General features: G+C 43.9%; 2 protein-coding genes across 3 annotated transcripts in view; one reads left to right on the forward strand and one right to left on the reverse strand.

The window, feature by feature from the left end:
• Foxo (forkhead box, sub-group O) overlaps positions 1–22,063 on the forward strand; it is a 347,741-nt gene that overhangs the window by 164,997 nt on the left and 160,681 nt on the right. The window lies entirely within an intron of this gene.
• On the reverse strand, positions 24–20,491 carry LOC143428118 (uncharacterized). 2 transcript variants are annotated; one of them, XM_076902821.1, is made up of 8 exons: positions 20,031–20,491; positions 18,427–18,530; positions 17,039–17,219; positions 16,403–16,605; positions 15,508–15,690; positions 2,356–2,538; positions 817–901; positions 24–619 (listed from the first exon to the last, which is right to left on the reverse strand). In XM_076902821.1, exons 1-8 carry the CDS (start codon positions 20,450–20,452, stop codon positions 550–552), a joined length of 1,431 nt encoding a protein of 476 aa, XP_076758936.1. In that variant the 5' UTR covers positions 20,453–20,491; the 3' UTR covers positions 24–549. The 2 variants fall into 2 exon arrangements, with proteins under 2 accessions (XP_076758936.1, XP_076758937.1); XM_076902822.1 differs by having other exon boundaries at positions 16,403–16,585; positions 17,043–17,219; positions 20,031–20,490.

Raw genomic sequence — 22,063 nt, forward strand, 5'->3', positions numbered from 1 at the left:
AATGAAACACTCGGGAAGGCAGGTATATTAAGAAAACATCCGTTTATTCTTAGTGTAGTCACAATTTGGACGAAATATAGAATATATTATTTCCTTATATTATAATACATTATCGTAAGTGTATATGTGTACGTGTGTACGTCTGTACTCGTGTAACGTGTAAGTAGAAGAATGTGGCAGCACTAAATAGACGCTTGTTTTTCTAAATATTAATAGCGATTCGTATTACGAGCGGCGACGAGCGCATTTATAGTCTTTTCTTCGAGAGCGTCTCCGTACGGGAAAGCATCTTTTAACCCGGCTTTTCGTATGTCGCGAATACGGGTCTCGAAGATCCCACGGTTGACTCGACGGCAATGTCTTTGTGAAGAATTTCGCTCGGAATAGTGGGGGTGGGGTGGAGGGGAATAGCGGTCAGAGCCTCTTGATGATCCACTTTTTAGAGATCTTCGTGGGAGATCATGCTCGTAGAAAAAAATGCAACGTAGGCCTTCTCGCTGACACTTTTTGGGCTGGCACCATGAGTTTGATCGTCGATCCTTCCGTGAATCACACTTGCGGCACTTCGGCTGCGTTCCGCAACGACATCTCCTCGCCCTGCTCTACCGCCGGAACTTTCCTGCAAACGGACCACGTGGCATCACATTTCTATGTCAACAGTAATAATAGATTCATCGAATTCAGAGGACAATGAAAACTCGCGAGGGCAACACCGACACGCATTATAGACGAAAGAATATATTTACGACAATAAACGGAGAAGAACAGAGTGGACGAATAGCGTATTTTTACAACCGTTCCACGAACTTTACTCACCGCTTTCTATATTGGAAGATAATGTACACGATGATGGCGTTGCCTACGAACAGCAGGGCAATTAGGACGGTCGGCAAAACGACATCTGTAAGGTCGAAAAAGCGAAGATATTAGCGATCAATCGATGCATCGTGGCACGTGCTGGTTTCGGCCGTTCGCCTCTGCAATTCGACGATTCTCCTGGAGGCGGGTAGTACAGTGTACTTTGTACGCAAGCTGACTAATCGGTCGAAGTTTGCCGGCCGCACGCGCTCGACTCAATATTTCCGCGCTTCGTTTGGTAGTAGTTAATCAACCATGCTGCGATCGCAATTAGCAAGAAAACTATTCGAAGTCGATATCAATCATTAAATCGTGAATCGATATATTCGTCAAGTTTTTCGTTTCTTTTTTCTCCTTACTATCGTATAATCATATTACTATTACGTATAACAGTAACTTGCGCGTTATTAATTCTAAGCTAGGTATTTCAAGCGAAACACCTTTGCTATCAATCTTCTAATAATGTCTCAACTGTTTTTTCTTCGCTTAAACACGGATAAATTTTTTTATCTAATTTGCAGCAAATGCGAGAAACGTCAACAATTATAAGCAACTAAAAGCTTTCGTAATGGTACTACGAGTATACGTGCTCGCTATCGCGTTGACTTTAATAAAGCAAGGCCAATGGACTATAATATCTCTGTTAATTATTCCACAGTATTGTGAATCGAGTTAAATGATGAGATCAGAAGCTTCCATGCGATTTCTCGAACAAAGTACAGTGGTTACAAAGCATAGTTTCGCGGAAAAAAGCTGTTTGCGATTCTGGTTCATCGAACGAAATAATTTGGAGGCTTCGCTCTGTTTCCAAATCAAATTTCTGAGATTGTAAAAGATCAGAACGTTAGAGAGGACGATATCTCCTATTAATTTTATTATTCATACAGATAAAATTGCAAATCAATTAATTTCGAATGATTCGCGAAAACGATCGATAAAAAGACAACTAAATAAAAGAAGCACATGTGTCACGCGTGCGACAGGAATTGCGCGTTTCGTTCAATTATTGCACACGCTAGCTAGCACGTACACAATTATAGAAACAGCAATTTCGAACTTGCGCTTGTTTATTACATAAGTTATACCGACGACAATTTTTCTACGAAGTCCGATACCAGTGTTTAAAAAAATCACCGATTACATGTTACAACTTATCAGACGTATGACCAGTGAGACACGACTTTCCCTATTTTATCACTTTCTTTCTGCAAGACTCGTAGTAATACAAATTACGAACGCGAGTAACGAATATGATAATGATTGAAAAAACTTCATTCATCGCATGTATATAGACACTAAACGCACAATTACGGTTAATCAGGATTCGATACTTAAACTTGGAACAGTTTCTTTCGCCGTACTACAACCGTGGGATACGCTAGACACTTTTGCGAGTAAAGTTCCGAGGCACGAACAACACTTCGAGCGGAGAAAAGATTTGACAAGTTAAAAGAAGCTGATCTAAAGAGAATTCGACAAGAGCTTCGATTCACTGACCTACGACGTAGTCCGTTTGCTTCATCATGGCCGATTGCGTCGAATCCATAATGTTCCCGTTGCCAACCGCGACTGCGTCCTCGCCACGTCCGATTCTAACCCCTGTGCCAAGGATGTTATCCCCGGAAAGACTTGACAACCGATTATGGTCGTGTTCTGTCTTCAGGATCACCGCCGATGTGGCTAAAGAAACATGAAACAGAGGTAATTTTAATTACATGCTCGCTTAGAAAGAATTTCATGCGACGATATTGGAATAATTACGATAAGATAGATAAACATTTTTTTAATTAAAGAACGTGTTAAACATTACAGACGCAAAGTGGTTTCTTCGGTGTATCGTTGATACCACTGGAAATCATAAAAAACGAAGTTCTGTGACATTTAATGCTACATTATATTTAAATATTTATAATCAGTTAAATATCAATTATCTTAATTTCTTAATCTTTAAAGGGTAAAGGTATTTGTATGCAAGCGAAAAAGTACTCGAACGTTTTATTCGAACATCGTAAAACACCAACTTTGAAGAGTGTGTGCAGTCTATTTGCAATTTAAAGAAGGTTCGAAAGCGACACGAGGCGATACGAAGTTATCACTGGAATATTGACACAGATGGAGAAAAGTGATCGATAAAGCAACTGATAACAGGGGAAATTGAAATGCGAGTATGACACAGACTCTAGCACTTCTCTAGTTTTTTTTCGGGGATATTCTAGAAACTTTTTTAATCGTTAACCCTGCACGTTCGAGATAGAAAATTGAGCGAAAAATAAAAGCAATTCAACTCTCTCGTTCCCCATAAAGCAAAAACACCGTCGACGAAACAAACTTTTTTCAGAGCACAACTCTTGCACTCTCGTATAGCAGATCGATAAAACTACTTTGTTATTTTGCAATTGGCTTTAATCACTAGGAAGATAATTAGAAATGTGAAAGATTGAAATTTAGCTATGTACAGATACGTACAGATAGTCGGAGAAGCAGAAAAAAAAGCAATCTCAGAGCGGAGAACCGTAGAGATTACCGTTCCGCTAAGGTTTTTCTTTTTTAATCGACAAAAAGAGGTGGAAACACAACCCATATTTATTACCAGCAAAATGGTACACCTAGCGTTTGTAATGTCTCTCCTTCTGTTCCGTAACGGTAATAACAGCGAAGAATTCCTGTTCGTACATTCGAGGCGTGTGCAATTACTCGCGAAATAAATCTTTTTTCCCCTCGAAAGGGGTGCGCGTTTTACGACCAGCAGCGATTCGCGCTGGGAACGTGGCCCAGAAAGACGAACGGGTCAGGCTTTCTCGAAAACGGCTTCTGTTTTTTTGAAGCCAGGAACACCTCGCCCACGAGGACGTTCCCTCGATCGTATCGCAGGCTCGTAAAACCCGTTTACGATCGAGTCGATTCGTGGCTTCTTTCCAGCCATGAGGCATCAACGTATGCACGTCGACAGCGATTTTATATTTCCGTTTCCCGAGCGAATCTGCAGTCGAAGGGAAAACACGGCCAAAGGAAGGAATTCCAGATTCGTTTCTGCGAATTCAAGAGTGGTAGGTGCAAATTTTCCACCACCCGTAATTCACGCGAAAAGAGAAATTAATATCGTAGGAACTTTCACCTGTGAGCGAATAGCTTGAACGACGTGTAAGGCAGGATATCGTGCTAATCGAACGCGAAACAGATTCGACATAAACGTCGGTGAAACGCGAACAGTCGAGAATCGCTAATGGCACATATTCAGGGGAAATAGTCGGTTCGGATCAGACACTGGTTGCGCGCAACACTTTCTCCGTCCCTCGCTCGCCACGCTACTCGTTCACAACTTGCTATTCGCGAATATCAGCGTTTGCACGAAGCCACGATCTTTATCGTACGAAGGCGGCAACGGCGATTGGAATTTAGGAGTTTCTGGCATGACTGCAATTCGAGTAATCATCTAACCAAGCAAGAGGACCAACGTTTTGGGTTCGGCAACGATTTCTATTGAACGTACAGACTTAACGACTTATAAAATAGTATACCGAAAAATTGATTAATTTTATTAAAATGATCAAACAGGTGTATATTAATAGTTCTCGTAAACAAATGTTTGAAAACACGTAGTTTTGTTTGCTACGATGCTATTTGCAAACGTATCGTAGTAAACAGTGATTCTTTGTAATCGCGCGGAATTACGATGTGTATTACGATGTGTGTGAATTATGCTGTATTGAAAAAAGTCGGAGAAAAAGAAGAGATGAACGGTCTCGTGGTTGCGTGAGAATCGGACGATCGAACGTTATCGTTATTAAATGTGGGACGATTTCGATTAGCTACGCTGATTTAAGTACGGGTCACCGTTTATCTGTCGACGGTTCATTTAGTAATGTGTAATTGTTTTATGTTCTCAGTTTCACGCGGTCGCCACGCGCTGTTCACGTCCAGCTTGTACGTTTCCAACCGGTGAAGCGGTATTTAGCGCAGAATCGCGGAAAATCGCCGGATGTACGGGCGTCGCAAGGTTTCCGATCGAACGCACGCGTCATGTGCTAAATATTCCCCTTGTGCGAGAAAAATCGTGCCTTGGGCCGCGCGTGTGTTGATCGCGACGAAGGAGGGAAACGGATGTGGCGGCCGTTGTAGTATCTGGAGTTATTTTTGGATGACTAAACTGACGAAGCCAGCTAGAAATGACGTCTATGGTATATAAAAGAAGATTGAGAGAAAGATTGATAGAGGCACGAAAGAGATATGAACTCGAGGATCGTTTAATGATAAAATACGGATGATCATTTGGCATAAGGCTCTTTGGCATTTTCGAAGTGTAGTGTATCAGGTTTGTTTTCGAGATAAATAAGATAAATTGACGTAGCCCTTCCCAAATAGAGCACAGTATATAGGTTCTCTCCACTTTTTCGTTCGCATTAAGACACAATGATTCTGCTAGAAAGTCTTCTGGCATTTTGGAATTCAGATTTTAGATTTAAGCTAAATGGGAATCTGTGGAATCTCTTCTCAAATGCAGCATAGGGAAAATATTTCTTAGAAAATCACGGAAATAATACATTATTCTCTCAAAAATAAACACGGACGTGCAAGATGAGCCTGTAGAATCAACCAGATTTCATTGGTCGAGACGTAGATCGATTCTTATCACTGAATATCTATCACTAGGTATGTATGAGACACCGCCCCATGCGTTCAAAGGTTTTCGTTTGCCGATCAGATTCCTCCTCGAGGTGCACGCACTAAACTGAAACGGGTGCGTTTCAAGTACGTCAACGAAGGGTCTCTCGAGTGATCGTTCAATCAACCGCAATTGCCGCTAACCCTCTAACTTCGTTAATCCTTGAGAGAGAGGGCTGCCAGTCGAGATGCCACTTACAGGGTCGAGCGTTTCCTCTATATTCAACGCGGAGTCGTTTCAGGGAACGGAACAGAGAACGTTGCGGATTCCGTTCGTAGACACACAGCTCAAAGTTCGTATCGAGCGAAGGTTACATTCAACCTTCAACGATATAAAAGGAAGACCAAAGAAGGCGGAGTATAGGAAGGAAATAGAACTTCGTCAAGTTTCGGTTCTGAAGTTTGCTTGTTTAAAGTTTGCTTTTCAAATTAAGCTCTTATTTTGTCACATTACGTGCGTAAAGTCTCGCGAGGTATTTTTACCAAATTTTTTAGCAGGCAGGGAAAAAGAGTTCCTGTGACCTTTGTACATTCGCCTTGAGATTGCTAAATGAGTTCCAGAAATTTGTAAAATTTCCGATTGTTCAAGAAAAAGTGAATCGCTCATTAAATTTCAAGTATATTAAGAACATTGGGTTTCGAAATTGGACAAGTGTCAAAATTTATTATCAATGCACTCCCGTCAGTCGTACGAATTCATTTGTAGATTATTTTGGCATCGGATATCACCTTCACAGTGGAGAAACTGATCGATTAATTAAAATACACGAAATGTCTGACCCCAAAAATCCGAGACCACGATATCACGGGAAACACGGCAAACTTTTAAAAATAAACAAGCTCCATCTTTCAAGAATAGATATCGTCACTCTCTAAAGTTTCCTTCTATCTCGTACCATCCCCTCTCTAATAGCTAAAATCAGAATAATATTCCGTACTACGAGTTGATAGAAAAAAAAGATAAAAACTCTACACAAATGAACAATGTACGCAATGAAATCGTTTTACAATTCTCTCGACTAACACACTCGTGTCTCTTTTCACGTGGACTTCCCTCCACCCTTCCGGCGGCACCCTCGACAAGAATCATCGTATCGATCCGGAGGAGTGACGCAAAACCGAGAAGAATCGTCTCGTTCGAACGCAACAAAGTAACGTCAATCGAGACCAACGAGAATAGACAGATTTATGATCGAAAGCGCGACAGTTGTTGCGTCACGTTGCTCCGCGGTATGCCTAATTTTAGAGTAGCTAGAAAAGTCGTGGTCGAAAGCAGGATGAGCCCGAGAGGTTGGTCGTGTGCAGAGAAGAAGCATGGAATCTAGAGCGGGTGTTCGAGCAGAACGCGAACCATGATACGTTGCATCGGTCACGTATACCACGTGCTGTCGGAGAAAGAAAAGGCTGTCCGGCGGGAAAAGAAACCGGCAAGGTTGATATAACGCGCGCGAGCGGCTGATGGAAGTCGTCGGTAAAAGGGCAAACCGGAAGGCAATGTCGCGACAGATGCGTCTATTCTCGTCGATAGGGACGACTGAATGAAGTTCGAAATCGAGTCACGATAAAGCTGGAGCAAAAGAAAGAAAAAAAATCGGATAATTGCGATCGTGAACCGTTGGTCGCTCGTGATCCATCGTGCAATTATATAATATCGAGAGAGACAATTTTCCTGTTGAGTCGATCGAATTGTTGGAGACGGTCGTACGGCATTTTTGTTTCGCTTTCGTGCCATGTCGGCGGAAAATGACTCCCTGCTAGATGGAACGTCACGACCGTTCGTGACCATCACCGTAATTTCTTATTATGTTGCTATGTCGTTCGATGATTGTGCCTTGGTGATTATAAAAGTATCGCAAATCAAAGAAGAGTTCGGTAAGCTTTTCACTTGACTTATGTTACACAGATTGGCGTAGATGCGTTTCAATATATCAGACGAATGATTGCGCAATTAGGTCCTTTTTTCTTGTGTCACTTTCGTAATCACCGGCATAATTATTAGCAAGAATGCACTAAATTTTTTCGTTTCTTGCATTCTTGGTCAGAATTGGCTTCCTTGTAGCCCCTTGCACCCGTTGTGCGGGCCAAATGAGACTTGGATGAATCGTTGAATGCAACTTTGCAAGTATATACACTACTTTTATATCTGACAGGAATAGAAGGAACCTTCTTTCCCTTTGATAACGAGAAAATAAGTCGTTTTTAAATTCCATCTCGTCTTTTTGTTATCGTATTGTAAAAATTTCATTGACATGTTTTTTAATTAGATGTAAATGGTAATTAATGCTATTAAATCTATTAGTCTTTTTCTGACCCGAGCTTCATCCGAGCACGTGTCGCAATTGTGATGCAACGGCCACCAACGTCATGTCGCGTGCGATCAAGTTTTGGATGCAAACCGTACGTCCACGTGATTCTACGTACGTATAAATAATTTGATTAATATGACCGCTGCATAGACTCCTCTAACACGAGTGTATGACAACTTCCAAACCGGTCGTGTTTGACGGTTTAATGAAGCAAAACGGTGTGATGCAACGTTCTATGCGTATAGCTTAAGCGACGTGGGAATAGCGGTTGCTGTAAAGCAGCACTGTTTGCTTGAATTGCCTTATCTTTTAACCAAAATTTTATACTCTATACGCTCCGGGTTCCTTTCCCGTCCTTTCCCGTCTGCAACAGAATCATTATCCTGGCGACGCTTAACAAGTACAACCACGTTTAAGAGAGACACCTGCGTTTCATCATACGAAAGAAATGGATAGTATTGAAATAGTGCTTAGCTCATTTTTAGAACCGCTATTCTAAAAGCAATGTACCGATCTATATGCATAACTGTGTCATCGATTACGTTACTGTCAACTTTAAGCGTAGTATCACCTGGACACTCACTTATCAGATTCCTGAAGGTATCCGCAAATATTCGTATCATGGTGGTGAGATCGGCAAGAAAGCTCCTCCGTCGATCCTGCCTTTAAGCCGAATTCGTGTGTGGCCGGGCGCGCTGTCAGCTGCTACTCGCCACCATACCGCGTTCCTGCACGGCACTTTTGTTAAACCGACAGCTTCTGCTGGCTTCTCGAGCTAAACTACCGTAGCATCAGTGGGCCCGCGTTTCGAACTCACTCGGCGCGGGGTCTCTTCGCAAAGCCTCTCCTCTCTCCAGCCTTTGTCTTGTACCGCGAACAATCTCTCCTTCCTTCCCTCTTTTAACGTTTTCCACTCGTTTTCAAATCGTACATCCTTCCTCGAATCGTGAGAAACCGTCCATCTATCTATGCGCCGCCTTTCCTCAAATGTTCTTACGATCTATCAACAAACCGAATGGCAGGAATTTTCCTCAAGTATTCGCTCCGCGTGTCAAGTTCGAGATCGTTGGATCGGTCGAATAATCGGTGTTATATAATAATCGGTTGTGAAACGCGGTATATTTTCGTGTATACTGACACATTTATGGACGAACACGCGACACTGCGTGAGGCACGAATTTCCTGGGAAGTCGAAGGTAACGTGAATGATGTCACGCGCATGTAGGAAAATCGCGTACGTTCATCGTTGTATCACCGATAAACGGCCAGCTGAAGACGGGCGGAGCAAAAGAGACGAACTGAGTAAGATCGCCGCTATTCCATCGGTTTTATCGTCGTTCAGAAGCGCGTGGCGTGATGGGACGACGCCCCCATTCGTTTGCGACCACGCTGCCCTTTGACCCCGGCCGGCAAGTAAAAACAAGAAAAAAAAACGGATATAAAATTGGAAAAAAGAGAATAAACGCTGAGAAGATCGCGCCCCTTATCTCTTATCGCGTCTCTTAGCGTACCGATGCATCTCTCTTTGTATAGGTTACACATCCAGACTCCTCGCCATCTCGTTACGCGTCCCTCCATTTTGGAACTGCTTCTACGCGCGCGAAACACTCGATTCGACTTTCTAAACACAGTGGCTTCCAACCCTTTTGCGGTCGACAGAAAATTTTCATTTATTCTAGGTTCGGGTTACTTTCAAACAATTGGAAAATAGTAAGATCGATAATGTTTCAACTGATTTTTATCGCTGAAAGATCGTTTGCATTGCAAAGGGTTGAAATGTTGGAAAATTTATTCGTAGAAAAAAGAAAATTTCATTATTTTGTAGACATCGGTGCGTTCTGCAAACAGCAATGCAAAATCAATCTTATATGTACTAATTGTTTATACTACGCTAAGTATATATTAACCCGTTATTTAAGTTGATCAGTTGTGGTAAGACTACGAAGCATCAAAGGCTATAAAGACAGCGTACAGGGTGTTGAGAACGACGAAGACGACCCTGACTTAACGATGCTACATGGACTATCCTTATCCCCTCCGTTCTGGGGACCTTACACTGACGTTCTTTGTACACACAGAAGAACTGCTTCAAGAAACGGCTCGTTTTCAGACGGCGGAGCTCCAACAAATTTCCCTCGAAACACCTGCTTCGTTCCGCGAGAACCAGTTTACCATTAATCAAAACCAATTCCTCAAAACAACTATCCCTAACGAGATACCTATAATGGAGCACCAGAAGGTTTCTATTTTCATGCTTTTTAAACGATATTCGTGACTCTAATTTCCATTTGGTCAAATTTCGCTGTCTATTTTTCAGCTTTTCATCGAGCATGTGTTCTCCACGGTTAAAATGTCAACCTTGGTGCACAATAAACACGTTGCGTAAATCGACTTTGTGCCTGTTTGTTCGATGAATTCAAAGGAAGAGAACGATCGTGGAACAAACCGAGAAAGAGAGACGGAGAGACGAAAGAAGAGAGGTAAAAAGGAAAGGTGAGTCGTGCGCAACGGTGCACGTTTCCCTTCGATATTCCGTTGCACGGATCTCTTTTTGCCGCTTACTATAATAAGCGGTCATTTTACGTTGCCCACTGTGCTGCAGCCTGTTTCTTTTCTCTGGCAAACTTCGTTACGTATATACACAATATTACGTGTGTACGTATACAGCGAAAAATTTGCACGAGCAAAGAGACATTTCTTAACGCCGTAAGAAAACTTGCAATACCTGCTCAACCTGCTCGCGTGTCTGACTGGTTGCTTCTCAGCCGAACGTCTGATCAAAGGTGTCCCGTTTTATTTTTTTCCCCTCCCTCCCAAGTCTCTCCCGATCACGTGCTCTTCCACGGTGTACGCCTGAGTTGAATTTTGTCTGTCCGATTTTCAGTCGAACCGCTCGATTTGAAACGAACTAAGGATATCCAATGATATCTCAGGGGCCGAAAGCATTAGACGCGGTGATTATACGTGGCGTCCTGATACGTAAACGCGTTCCTCGATCGGGACACGCCTTTCTACTATTCGAACTATTTTCGTGCCACGCGTCAAAATTCAAGGACTGACTTCCAATTGAACTATGCCCCCGGCTTAATTTACTTTCGACAGACTCTTTGGCCACGCTTGGCGATCATTCTCAAAAATACGCGCTTCGAAATATCTTTCCGCGAAGCGTATTACTGGAGCGAACCAGACCAGTAGCGTTTGTCCTCTCGGATCACGATCCGATTTATCTTCAGCTGGTCGTGTCTCAATAATTCATCGGTTCCTCGAGAGCTCGCCTTTAATTCTTTCTCTTCTCGAAATTCCTCTCTGCTTTCTTGCTCTCGGTATTCTGATACAAATCTACGATCAATTTTGCCACTACCACGATATTTCAATCGTCGTACGTTTTTTTGTTCCTTTTCTTTTGATGGGCCAACATGCTAAGCCAGGATGTATTTATCGAAGTCGGTAACGAAACCGGAACGTCAAAAGCGTGAGAAATGGAGAGACGCGGGAGAGATCGAATTCGTGTCGTCGACGATACTTTTCTCAGCTGACAACAGGCTGTCCAACTCCATCGAAATGAAACCAGCCTGCTGTAAGCGAGCAGATCCGTGATTCAGTTTCTCGAACGGTTCTTTTTCCTTCCTCGGCTCCGATCTGGACCTGAACGATCGGCCCTTTCTTCGCCTTTCCGTTGCGCGTTACGGACACGAAGTGCATCAAACACTCCCGTCGAAATTTCTCTGTTTTCTCAACTCGTTCGTGACGTGCCGAAAAATATCCGGAGGGGAAAATATTTGATACCGAAACGGATGCCAGGGGCTTTCTCCGAGCAGCGTACTGCCCCGAAATACCGAACGGAGTGACGCACACACCGTGGACCTACGTATCGGCTTCTCCTCTATTCCATCGAGCTTCCTCGAAGCCGTAACACACAATCCGTCGTCGAGTAACGCGACGGGCAGGATTCCAGGCTCGGCTCCCACGATATCACGCGTACGGAGCGTTTGTTCCTCTTCTCCTCACGATACCGCGCGTGCGTCGTTGAGCGTAATCGCGAGGCGTGCGTACGTAAACGTGAAAGACGGTGACACGAGCTCTCCATTGATAAAAAGCAAGAGGCGATAAAACGGCAAGAGTCGCGTGGTCCCACTATCAGAAACTCCGACGACGACTGGACGCGGACGGTTCCTACCTCCGTTGGATCACCGTCGAGCAACGCTCGGGAGGAGCCTCTTTCGTGCCGCGGTGAGGGCAACAGGGACGGCGATGGAAAGAGCGGCCCAGCCGGTATCCCGGTGGGAGGATAAACAGAGAGAACCGACGCAGAACCCCACCATGGTACACCACGTTTCCCCTACGTTTCCATCTCCCACGCGAATTCCTTCCAGGATGAAAACAAGCTGTCCTCTTTCGATCCGATCGACGTTTCCTCGCGTACGACGACTCCGCGTTGCGTACCCATATCACTCGATATTGCTGTCTCTTTTGCTTTCGATACGAAGCCGACCGAGACGGCATCCGTTTTCGAGTTATTGATTTTTCCTTTCGGAGAAATTTAAGAGCCTACCAATGGAACAAGAACGTAATTGATCATTAGCGCGAACGAAAGATTTACGTATTCCTATCAGTTTGTATACCTACAATTTTACTGATGTAATCTAACTTTGCTATTAGTAGTAAACTTGGAAGCGTAAAATATTTTTTCGTTGGTTATTCATTTTTCTCTACATAATACAGTCGGTGGAGTTTGAATAATGAAAAATGAAATCACGGCTCGGATTAAAACACATCGCGGAATATAAATACCCGTTTATAGTTGAATCGATGAACGGTCGTTAAATCGGCTGATTAGGTCTTTAAGAGTTTGAACGAATCGTCGTTCAGATTAATTTGCATCTCGCCACTGTAGTACCGCGTTTACACGCTTCATTAATATTAACCGCGTTGATCCGCATTTAAAATTCTGTATCGATCGGAAACAATCTTATCTTAGATTGATTAATATTCCAGCCGATAAATACAACCCCCGGTCTTGCCTCCGCCCCTGGCCCAAAATCAAACGTCTTGCACTATTCAATCTTTATCTTCGTGTTCATGCCTTTGCACCGTTCCGGTTTGCTTTAAAATTGAAACAAACAATACCAGAAATATGTATGAGAGAACTATATATAAAACATTAGCCTGATTTTCAGTCCGCCGTTCTCAAAGTTCAACACGCTTTCAGCTGCCTCGCAGAATATGTGCAACCGCAGCGTTATTTTATTTAGTCGGCTCTAAAATTATCTTTGAATAGAAGGAGCTATAGGCGGTGGGGGTAGGGGCGATTAACCACCACCAGTTTCATCACAGTCTTCCCCTACTTCTTCTTTCTCCCCACCAGCAGCACAAAAACGAACTGGTTACTTCTCCTTTTTCATGTTTCACGTTCGTCTAACCGCGATGTTAGCCGAAACTGTGTACCTTCTGAATAATGCATTCGTTCGTTAAGGGAACGTTACGGAGGTGTAACACGCACAGACGTCCACCTGCTTGTATCCACGGCTGTTTCGTGGGTAATTTCGAAAGTTCGTCCGATGGCCGCGAACGACGCGAATAGGTGGAGCCCCGGTTTACGCGGGAATGCTTTGATCATTCGAATCGATTTTCGAAAAGTCGTTATAACGCTCGAACGCTTTGTAGTAAGAAAGAAAGGAGAGAGCCAATAATCCTCCCGCGGGCGTTCTCCTGTAGTCGGTGAGAGCCACCACGAAAATTCTTTCGATATCCCCGCGGAGGGAAATCCTTCTGGCGGTGTTATTATCGAGGTGAATAGAGGGATCCACAAAGAACGTCTAGAGACACATTCTTCCCGGAGCCTTTTGTTCGAGGGGCGTGAAAAAGCGCGGAGGATTCGGATAATTTTTTCTTCCTTTTTCCAGGCACGTTTTCCATTCGACCCGCAGCTGTTCGTTACTTTCGTACGTCTTTCAGCGTCCTTGTTCGGCTTGAGTGAATTAGCAAGAGTGTATCGTCACCGTGATCGGTCGATTTCTCGAACGAAAACGCCAAGTCGCGTTGATAACGCGTTCACCGATCGCGCGATTCATGGAAAATTTTCGTGACGGACTGAAGGCAAATATCGTAAGCGGAACCTGCTATCAATGTTGCTGATAAGGTAAGATTGAAGCAGACTAAAATTATATACTTTCAGTCAAATAACCATTTTATTCGATTGCTATTATTTTGTTAGAAGATATCAACAAAGTAAACAGGGTGTGTTATCTCAAATTCTTAATTGTTTCATAATAAGAAAATTAAATATTAAAGAGGATTGGCTTTTAAATATTAAAGAGGACTGTTATAAGCGTGCAGAATCTGGTTAACAAATTAATTGCGATCTCAGCGGAAGAACAAGCAGGGGAGGTTTGTTTCGGGTGAAGACGGTATATTGTCAGATACGACCAAGGGTAATTAATAATCCGCTGAACGTATCGTGTTCTGAAGAGCGGACGGATCGGTCGACGGCAGGCGTGAAGAAAGATGTCGGGAGACGTTAATTAATTCAGAATCTCGCTTAAGCACGAAGATTCGAAAGGAAGAACACGCCGACTTGGTGTCGATCAACGTCGATTGAATGGTTTGCGAGAAAAGAAGAAAAAATTTAGGTATACAACGCCAGAGAAAGGCGGACGAGTCTCCGAACATTGATTTATCGCAGTAGAATATCCCTCGCCGGTCAGACTCGCAAACCGTTCAACGAAAGGGAGACGCGAGGCAATTTTTTTGAAACGCACGATCAAACGACTTGAAAAAAAGGAGAAAAATAGCGATTTGAGCTCGATTAGGACAGAAAACGAAGAATTATTCATTATTTATTTATACAACCAAATTACCTGTACGTGTTCGTCTAGTTTCGTGGACGTAGTTGAAGCGTGATTTTTTTCTCCTCTCCAAACAATTTCACGTCTAACTAAAATTCCACGACCAACGTCACTGATTAATCGATTGCAGTGAATTTGATAAAATATAATCGTTCCACGGTTAGAAACGATCGATTCTCGAGTGACTTTTTTTTTATTTTTTCGGACACGGACACGTGGCGTCGAGACGGCTGGCGTCGTTGCGTGTGCAACGTTGACGATGTATGCTACCTTCACGAATACTTCGCCCCGAGACTCTTTGCCTTCGTCTTTTTCTTTCTTCCTGCTCTCCGACCCCCCGCATCCTTTCAACCCCTCTTCCAGTGTCCCCACGTTCACCACGTTATTCCCCCACCGCGGGTTTCCCCTTTCGAACACGATGGGCAACCATAGGCTACCGGGAGGGACGTAGCAAGTAGCTCGAGTACCTCGTTCACCGTCAATCATGCAGTAGTAATTAATAGTCTTCCGTTGATGAGTTTGTAAATACCTATATTAACTGCTGTTTTACTGTTCCTCTCGACAAATTTATTACATTGTCAAATATTTTTAATTCAATTTCTTTCTTAACGTAGATACTCGATTCGATATTCTCTAAGATAAGACGCATTGCTTAGCGAGCCGTGCCAAGGGATGATTCAACCTCCAGGCTTGAACTATGCTTCGGTCGCATCTCCGAATAATAGGACGTGGAATATTTTTGTCTAGCTCGCGGAGCAGTACCGTGGTATTTTTCCGTGTCAACGATATGCTGCATGCAAGAGAAGATTCGTAGATAAAAACGGAATCGCGGTTACCTGTGCAACTCGGTATGCTGGTGACACTCTCGTTCCACTTGCCGTTCGTGCACTCGAGTATCCTCGTCTTCTTTTTACTGTCAGGGAACACAGTGCCTGGCTTGCAGAGGAACGTCCTCGAGGTCAGAGTGGCATTCAATACGTAACTTCCGTTCGGCGCTGTAACGTCCGGACACCCCAGCGCTGAAACGTTAACGCCACCAGCCCGTGGCGGCTCCGTTCATTTGCATTACGGTTTCTGTTCACCGTGACAAGGTGTAATTATTCAACGCGTCGGCATTTCCATCATTTTAATTATTCGTCCGAGCAATTATCCTTTTTTCCCTTGGCATATTATACACGAAGCAAAATGCGGATATGGAAATTACTGGTCACGGTAACAACTCGCCACGGTAAATAAATTTTCTATTACGTTTTATAGATTACTGGTGGTCAAAGGTAGGAACGCGACGCGGAAAGTGAAAGAGGACAGTATCAATTTAGGCCTTTGAATTGATTTGTGCCATTTTCACGAAAGTAGAGCAACCTTGAATACTTTGTGCATATAACAATGATTAGGAGAGGAAATAAAAAGTCATCGCACCACGATAGATGGATAGATCGTTTGTATCGCAACGGATACTGTACGATTGTAATCGCGAATAGAAATCGGTGAAGCGAGATACGAAGTCTTCGAGGCACGCTTCAAGGCATACTTTTGCTCTAAAAATAGACTCGTCAACGTTGGATGAAAGGCATTTATTGCGCAATCATGAATGATTGCTCGTCTAGAGTTTTGTACCACGCTTATACACGCATGTGTAGGGGACCACAGAAAGCTTCGATTAAAACAAAAAAAAAAAAAGAAGAAAGACGAAACACGAATACGTATTATCTGTTCTAAGATGAAACGGACCTTGGTATTGCAGGAAGAATCCTCTTGCCGTGTACAGCCTCTTCGTGGCGACAAGGTCGAGGGTGATCACGCTCGAGTTCGAGACGACCTTGACGCCAGCCGCGGTACCGCAATACTCGAACAACGTTCTTCCTTTCTCTCGTACCCTTACTATGTCCACGCAACTTCTATCTGGCTCCATGCCTGAAACACGTATTGAACGTCTTTATTTTATATAGATGACATTTTTAATTAGATTTCTTTCTCGTTGAAGACAGTGCAATAAATGGACACCACGTGACTTTAATCAATACCATATACGTAATTCGTGAAATAATACTGGAAATCGTTCAACGTATCGTTTCAACGTGATTTGTCGATAATGGAGTCGCATTCTGTCAGTGACAGATACTGAAAAAATTGCAAATTGGAAGTGTCACCTGAAATTTCACCCTTTCGTAAACGTATATCGATTTGCCGTGTACCAGTAACAGCGAAATATTAACCGTGACCGCCGGACTGGTTTATTTTCCGTAGAAAGCACAGAGGACTACTGTACGTGATTTTTTAATCGATTCTATACAAGATCCACTCGAGTTAATTGCACAGTCGGGAGTACCGCGACGGAAGGTTAAACGGAGTCCCCCGGATCGATACTCACCCCGTATATCCAGGTCGTGGAACGTTAGGACAATCCTGTGCCCAGGGGCCGACCTGAAGGTCCATCCGCATGTATTCTCGCCGAGATAGTAAAGCGGATAGCCTGGCGAATTTATGAAACCGCCCACTCCTGGGACCACCTTCAGCTCCTCGTTGCAATATTTTCTCACGGCTGCCTCTAGAATAAACCGTAAAGACGCACGAATTGAACCTCTTGGAATTCGGAACTCTTTCAATTAATAAATAAATTCAAAATGGAAGAAGGATAAGCACGGTCTGCAGGAATAGAAGATGCATAATGTATAGAGCACACTCTTAAAAGGATAGCATGGAAAATTACAAAACGTAACGTCTCGAGGTACCCATAAATATTGTATATACCCTTTTACAATCCATTTACTATCTAACTGTGGATGGAAAGGAAATTAAACTTTCCCTCCTAAGGTACCAAACAAAATGTACGTAGATGCATAAATTATCCACGGTAGTATGAGAGAATCCCATTTTCCACGGTTCGATTCGTCTCGATTGAATCGCCATCCCGAAGGCCAGAGGCCCAGGGGTATCTCTCGTCACGTTGACGCGAAACGAGAACGCTTTCGCCGGCATAAGGACGCGGACGAACATCTGGATCTATTTCGGTCCATTTACCGATTTCAAGTGTGACTCTGTCCACCATTATGTCCCGTTCAGCCTGGCCCGGGGTGTCCTTGCCCCACTTTCGAACGGAGGGGTGAAACAACCAGTGAATACCTTCGCTTGGAGGGGGTTGGTACCAGTTGTAGGGCGTCGAAGGGGTGACCCAGCCCTTCCCACCTTTCCCGTCGTGGAAAAGCCCCTCGTTGTTCCTCGATTCCCGATTCTTTTCGAGCTTTTATTCTCTCTCAACGGAGGCTTACGATTTTATTCAACCGCCATCGAATTCCACCCGAAGATTGATGTCTTTACGATGCATCGACTTTTTTCGCGGTGTGCATTCTATTCTAGTCTCGCCTCGCCCGCGATTTTATAAGCAGAGATTATTACCGGAACGCAAATTGTATTTCTGGAATTCATCGTGATTTGTGACAGGCCATGTACTTTCCCGCCTCCAACCGAAACGAGCATGCGTTCGGGGTTATTAAGATTAAAGATTGTCGTTTAAGCGTGACTGAAAATCAATAGCGGACTACGGTCTGTAAGAGGAAACGTGACATGCACGTTGAAAAAGTGAAATGGCCGGTTTACGAGCGTTTACTATTTCTCATTCATTGAATTCTAACACCAAATACATTTAGAACGTTAAAATTTGTTCTTTTTTTTTATGTATCGAGTATTAACTATGGTTTTTTTCACGTCTATGCGTGTGATAAACGATGGTTATTTTGATCTCGAGAAATGCTTACCAGGGATACACGCGTACTTTAACCGCAAAGTGGCAGGATTCCAATAAATGGCGCCTGGCTGGTCCGTGGTGAAGTTGTAACGACAGTGCTTTTGTCCAGCGCATCTAAAACACGAGAACAAAAATAATTCACTGTCAGGATTAGATTTTTCAATACTTCGCATTAGTATTCTTATAGCATAGAAATGTACAATATTTTTATCAATTATTTATTCGAGGGCCAGAGGTTATTTGTCTCGATCGAGTTATCGGTCTCGCGAAATTCAAACGAACACGCTGATTAGAAATTCCGTATTGCAAACTGCGTAACGCAGATTGTATCGATTACTCGTCGCAGCGTCGTCAATTACAACAAGCGACGCCGGTCATTAGAACGTGTGCACTGGGTGTCGAAAGAGCACGGTGCACCCTGCGCTGCCGAACAAAGGAGAAATCGCGATTGTTTTCAGATCGAGATGATTGTTGCGCAGGGGATCGAAAGTGGCCTGGGTGCGTGGAACAATGGCCAGGAGGGTCCCGATTTTCACCCCTTTCATGCTCGAGCTCGTTGTACCCTCCCTCTATCCTCGCGTCGATTTTTATCGCTCCGCTCCCCATGCCGGAAATAAAAGGGAAATAACGTTCCATGCGCCACCCACGCGAAGAATCCCTTTGAATTTTTCGACGCGGCGGGCCTCGCAGGTCGGCGGGACACTTTCATCGACACGTTTTCCGTCCCTAAACGAGATCGTAGCGCGCTCGCGCGGAATGAATAATTTTTGATTTTACATTAGAACGGTGTACAGACTGATATTTCATATCAGAACTGTCCCACGAAGGAATACTGTTATGTAACGTCAAAATCGAATCTCTGCTAGCAGGATGCCCGGGACACGATCCCAGAAAGAGAGGTCAGGGTAGTTCGCCCCTCGGTTCGTGGCTGTAACCCCTTGTTTGCAAAGTTCATCGAGCTGTGCTCCTCGCGCAGGATGCACTCTCTTGGAAACGATTTCTCCTTCGTCGGGCATCGAACGTCGCTCAAAAGGCAATTAAAATTGCACGCACGCTTTGCTGGCGCACATCAAACGACGATTTTGCGTGCCGAGATTTCGTCTGACCCTCGAAGACGCGTCGACAGCCGCCAAGTACACGATTACGGATAACCAACGTACTTGAACGCAGAGAAATAAGTCTAATTCGTTGCGGGTGATACTGTCGTGGCAAAATAGATACCAGAAATTTGGAATATAAGTGGAATTTAAAGTGTGGAATACAACAGATTTTCTTGTTTCGACTAATTTTCACGACATTCGAATTGTTTGATTGAACTTATAATCAATCTGATCAAAAGAGCTTAGCTTTACTCGGACTATGTATCGACTATTGTGGGAATCTATCTCTGTGGTCTACGTGTCGGTAACCTAACCCGAACCAAATATTCTTAACTCTCTCCACTTCTTGCGGATGCCCAGTGGGTGACTCGTGTTACCAGAGGCGGTTTCATTGTTTCGAAATCTAACGAAAAGCGAAAGCCACAGGACTTTGAAAGCACGATCAATTTTAAAACCGTCGCGACCACGTCCTATTTTTATTCTATTTCTTATGTATAATTAACGGATCACGTACCTCCTATTTAACGATTGTCTAATATCGACCACTCCGTGTCCCAACTCTTCCTCGGGATCATCGATGTAATTTCCCCGTAACTCCTTCTTCCTGTACGACAAACTGCTACCTCGACCCCTGTACAACTTCTTCCCCGTCAACTTCTGCGCGTTGTAACCACAGACGTTCGTCAGGTTCGTAGCGTACTCCGCCTCTAGGACAAAGATGAACGCCTTCAGGGACCTGCAGGTCAACCGTACGACGCTTTCCGAGCAATGATCCTCCTGGACCACCTCCATATAACCACCCTGCAGTTTGACGCCCCTCAGAATCTTGGCGAACGACGATTGGGTACCCGAATGGACGTTCTTGGTCGTTGAGCACCTCGCGATCGCCACCAGCAGCAACAAGAGGCTCGTCAGGGTCGTTGCTCCTGGCGCCATGGTCGTTGATCATCACAGAGGTCGAACAAGTCCTCCTCTCGAGATGATCTTAAAATCAACCTACTCGAGCGGTCGAGTGCGCCGATGACGTCGACCGATTCACCCTCCGCTTCTTGTTTCTGCCTCTGAAATGGACAGCCGCTATGCGCTAAGCTCTTCTGCTCCTCGAGACCGAGCTCGGACACTCGAGGGCCACTTTTACGCCGCAGTTCGACGATCCTCGTTTCTGTTCTCTTTCCGTCAAGCGAGAGACGCGGAGTCAAGCGTCAAGGGTGTGGGAAGTGAGTTTAGGGCGAGGAATAGACCGGATTCCTTTCAGACGGCTACGCGAAGCGTTAGATCGACGATGAACGATCTAAATCTACCAAATCGATTCGACCAGACACGACGTCTTCGCCCTTCGACGAATTTTCAGAGGGTTTCTCTTGGCAGAATGTGACCACCAAGTCGGATTAACCTGGGAAGACTGAAGAGGCGCGATTATTTCTACGATGAAAATCGCGGCTCTCTTTATTTTCAGCCCTCGGCGCTCAGCTGCTGCTCCTGGTATCCTCGGATTTGTTGCCACAACGAAGAGACCCTGCGGTGCGACCAATTGGCCATTGCCAAGTTCCAGGCTTCGTAGACAACGGCTGGACGCCCGCCGACCAAGGACGCGGATTAGAATAGTATCGAGAGCACGAGTTCGATTCTCAGTCGGCCATGAGCCACGCTCTAGCGCGTCTTGTCTTCACCTTGTGTTCACCAATTCCATTTCTTCTTACTTCGGTACGTGTCTACAAATTTTCTCGTTTCTTTTGTCCAGTTTCTTCGATTGCAACAGCTGTGGTATCTGAGTATTCTCGAAGAATTTGCTCAGACTCGTAGGAGCGTTACTTTCTCGAAACTATTTCCGAGTAATTTTGAGTAGCGTTTAATTAATACTGAATTTAATCGAGTCGATGTGTCATTTTTTGCACAGTTTTCTTTATTCTTGTTTTTTTAGTAATTCGGTAGAATGGTGAGTATCGCGACGGTTTAGTAGATCTGAAATTGCGGTAGGATTTAAAAACGTTCCGCTTCGTTTCAGTTTTATTTCGGGAACGAGGTGTATGGGTACCGATGGATAGTAGGATGGTTCGGGTCTCGATTCGACTATTTTTGAATTAGTACTCTTCGATTTCACCCTGAAATAATTTCCTTTAAATCTTATTCGAGCGGAAAGCTTATTCTAACTTTGAGAAATCTCTTTGGTTCCAGCGATTTGTCAGTCTCACAAAGATCGATATCAACGTATATCTTTCTCACGATATGTATCCGAATTCATTGGAAATTTCTTTTAAAATATACGCTTCATCCTTCGCATGCGTTCCTTCTAAGCAAATATACGCATAAATTACTTTCAAAAAATAGCATATACACGAAATTCCTCAGTGATTTCGTTCTCTCTTTTTATCCTCGACAATATTCGATATTCATAGAATCACAACCAATTTCTCGATCGTTCTAACAATTTTCTACAACTCTCCAACGAACAATCCTTCAAAGGCACACAGATCGATCGATCAACGAGCGTGGATTTAATTCGCGTAATCCAATTCATCAGCCGCTATCGACCAACATTCTTCGGTG

The sequence above is a fragment of the Xylocopa sonorina genome, chromosome 10 (genome assembly GCF_050948175.1).
Source record: "Xylocopa sonorina isolate GNS202 chromosome 10, iyXylSono1_principal, whole genome shotgun sequence".
NCBI classification, from domain to species: domain Eukaryota; kingdom Metazoa; phylum Arthropoda; class Insecta; order Hymenoptera; family Apidae; genus Xylocopa; species Xylocopa sonorina.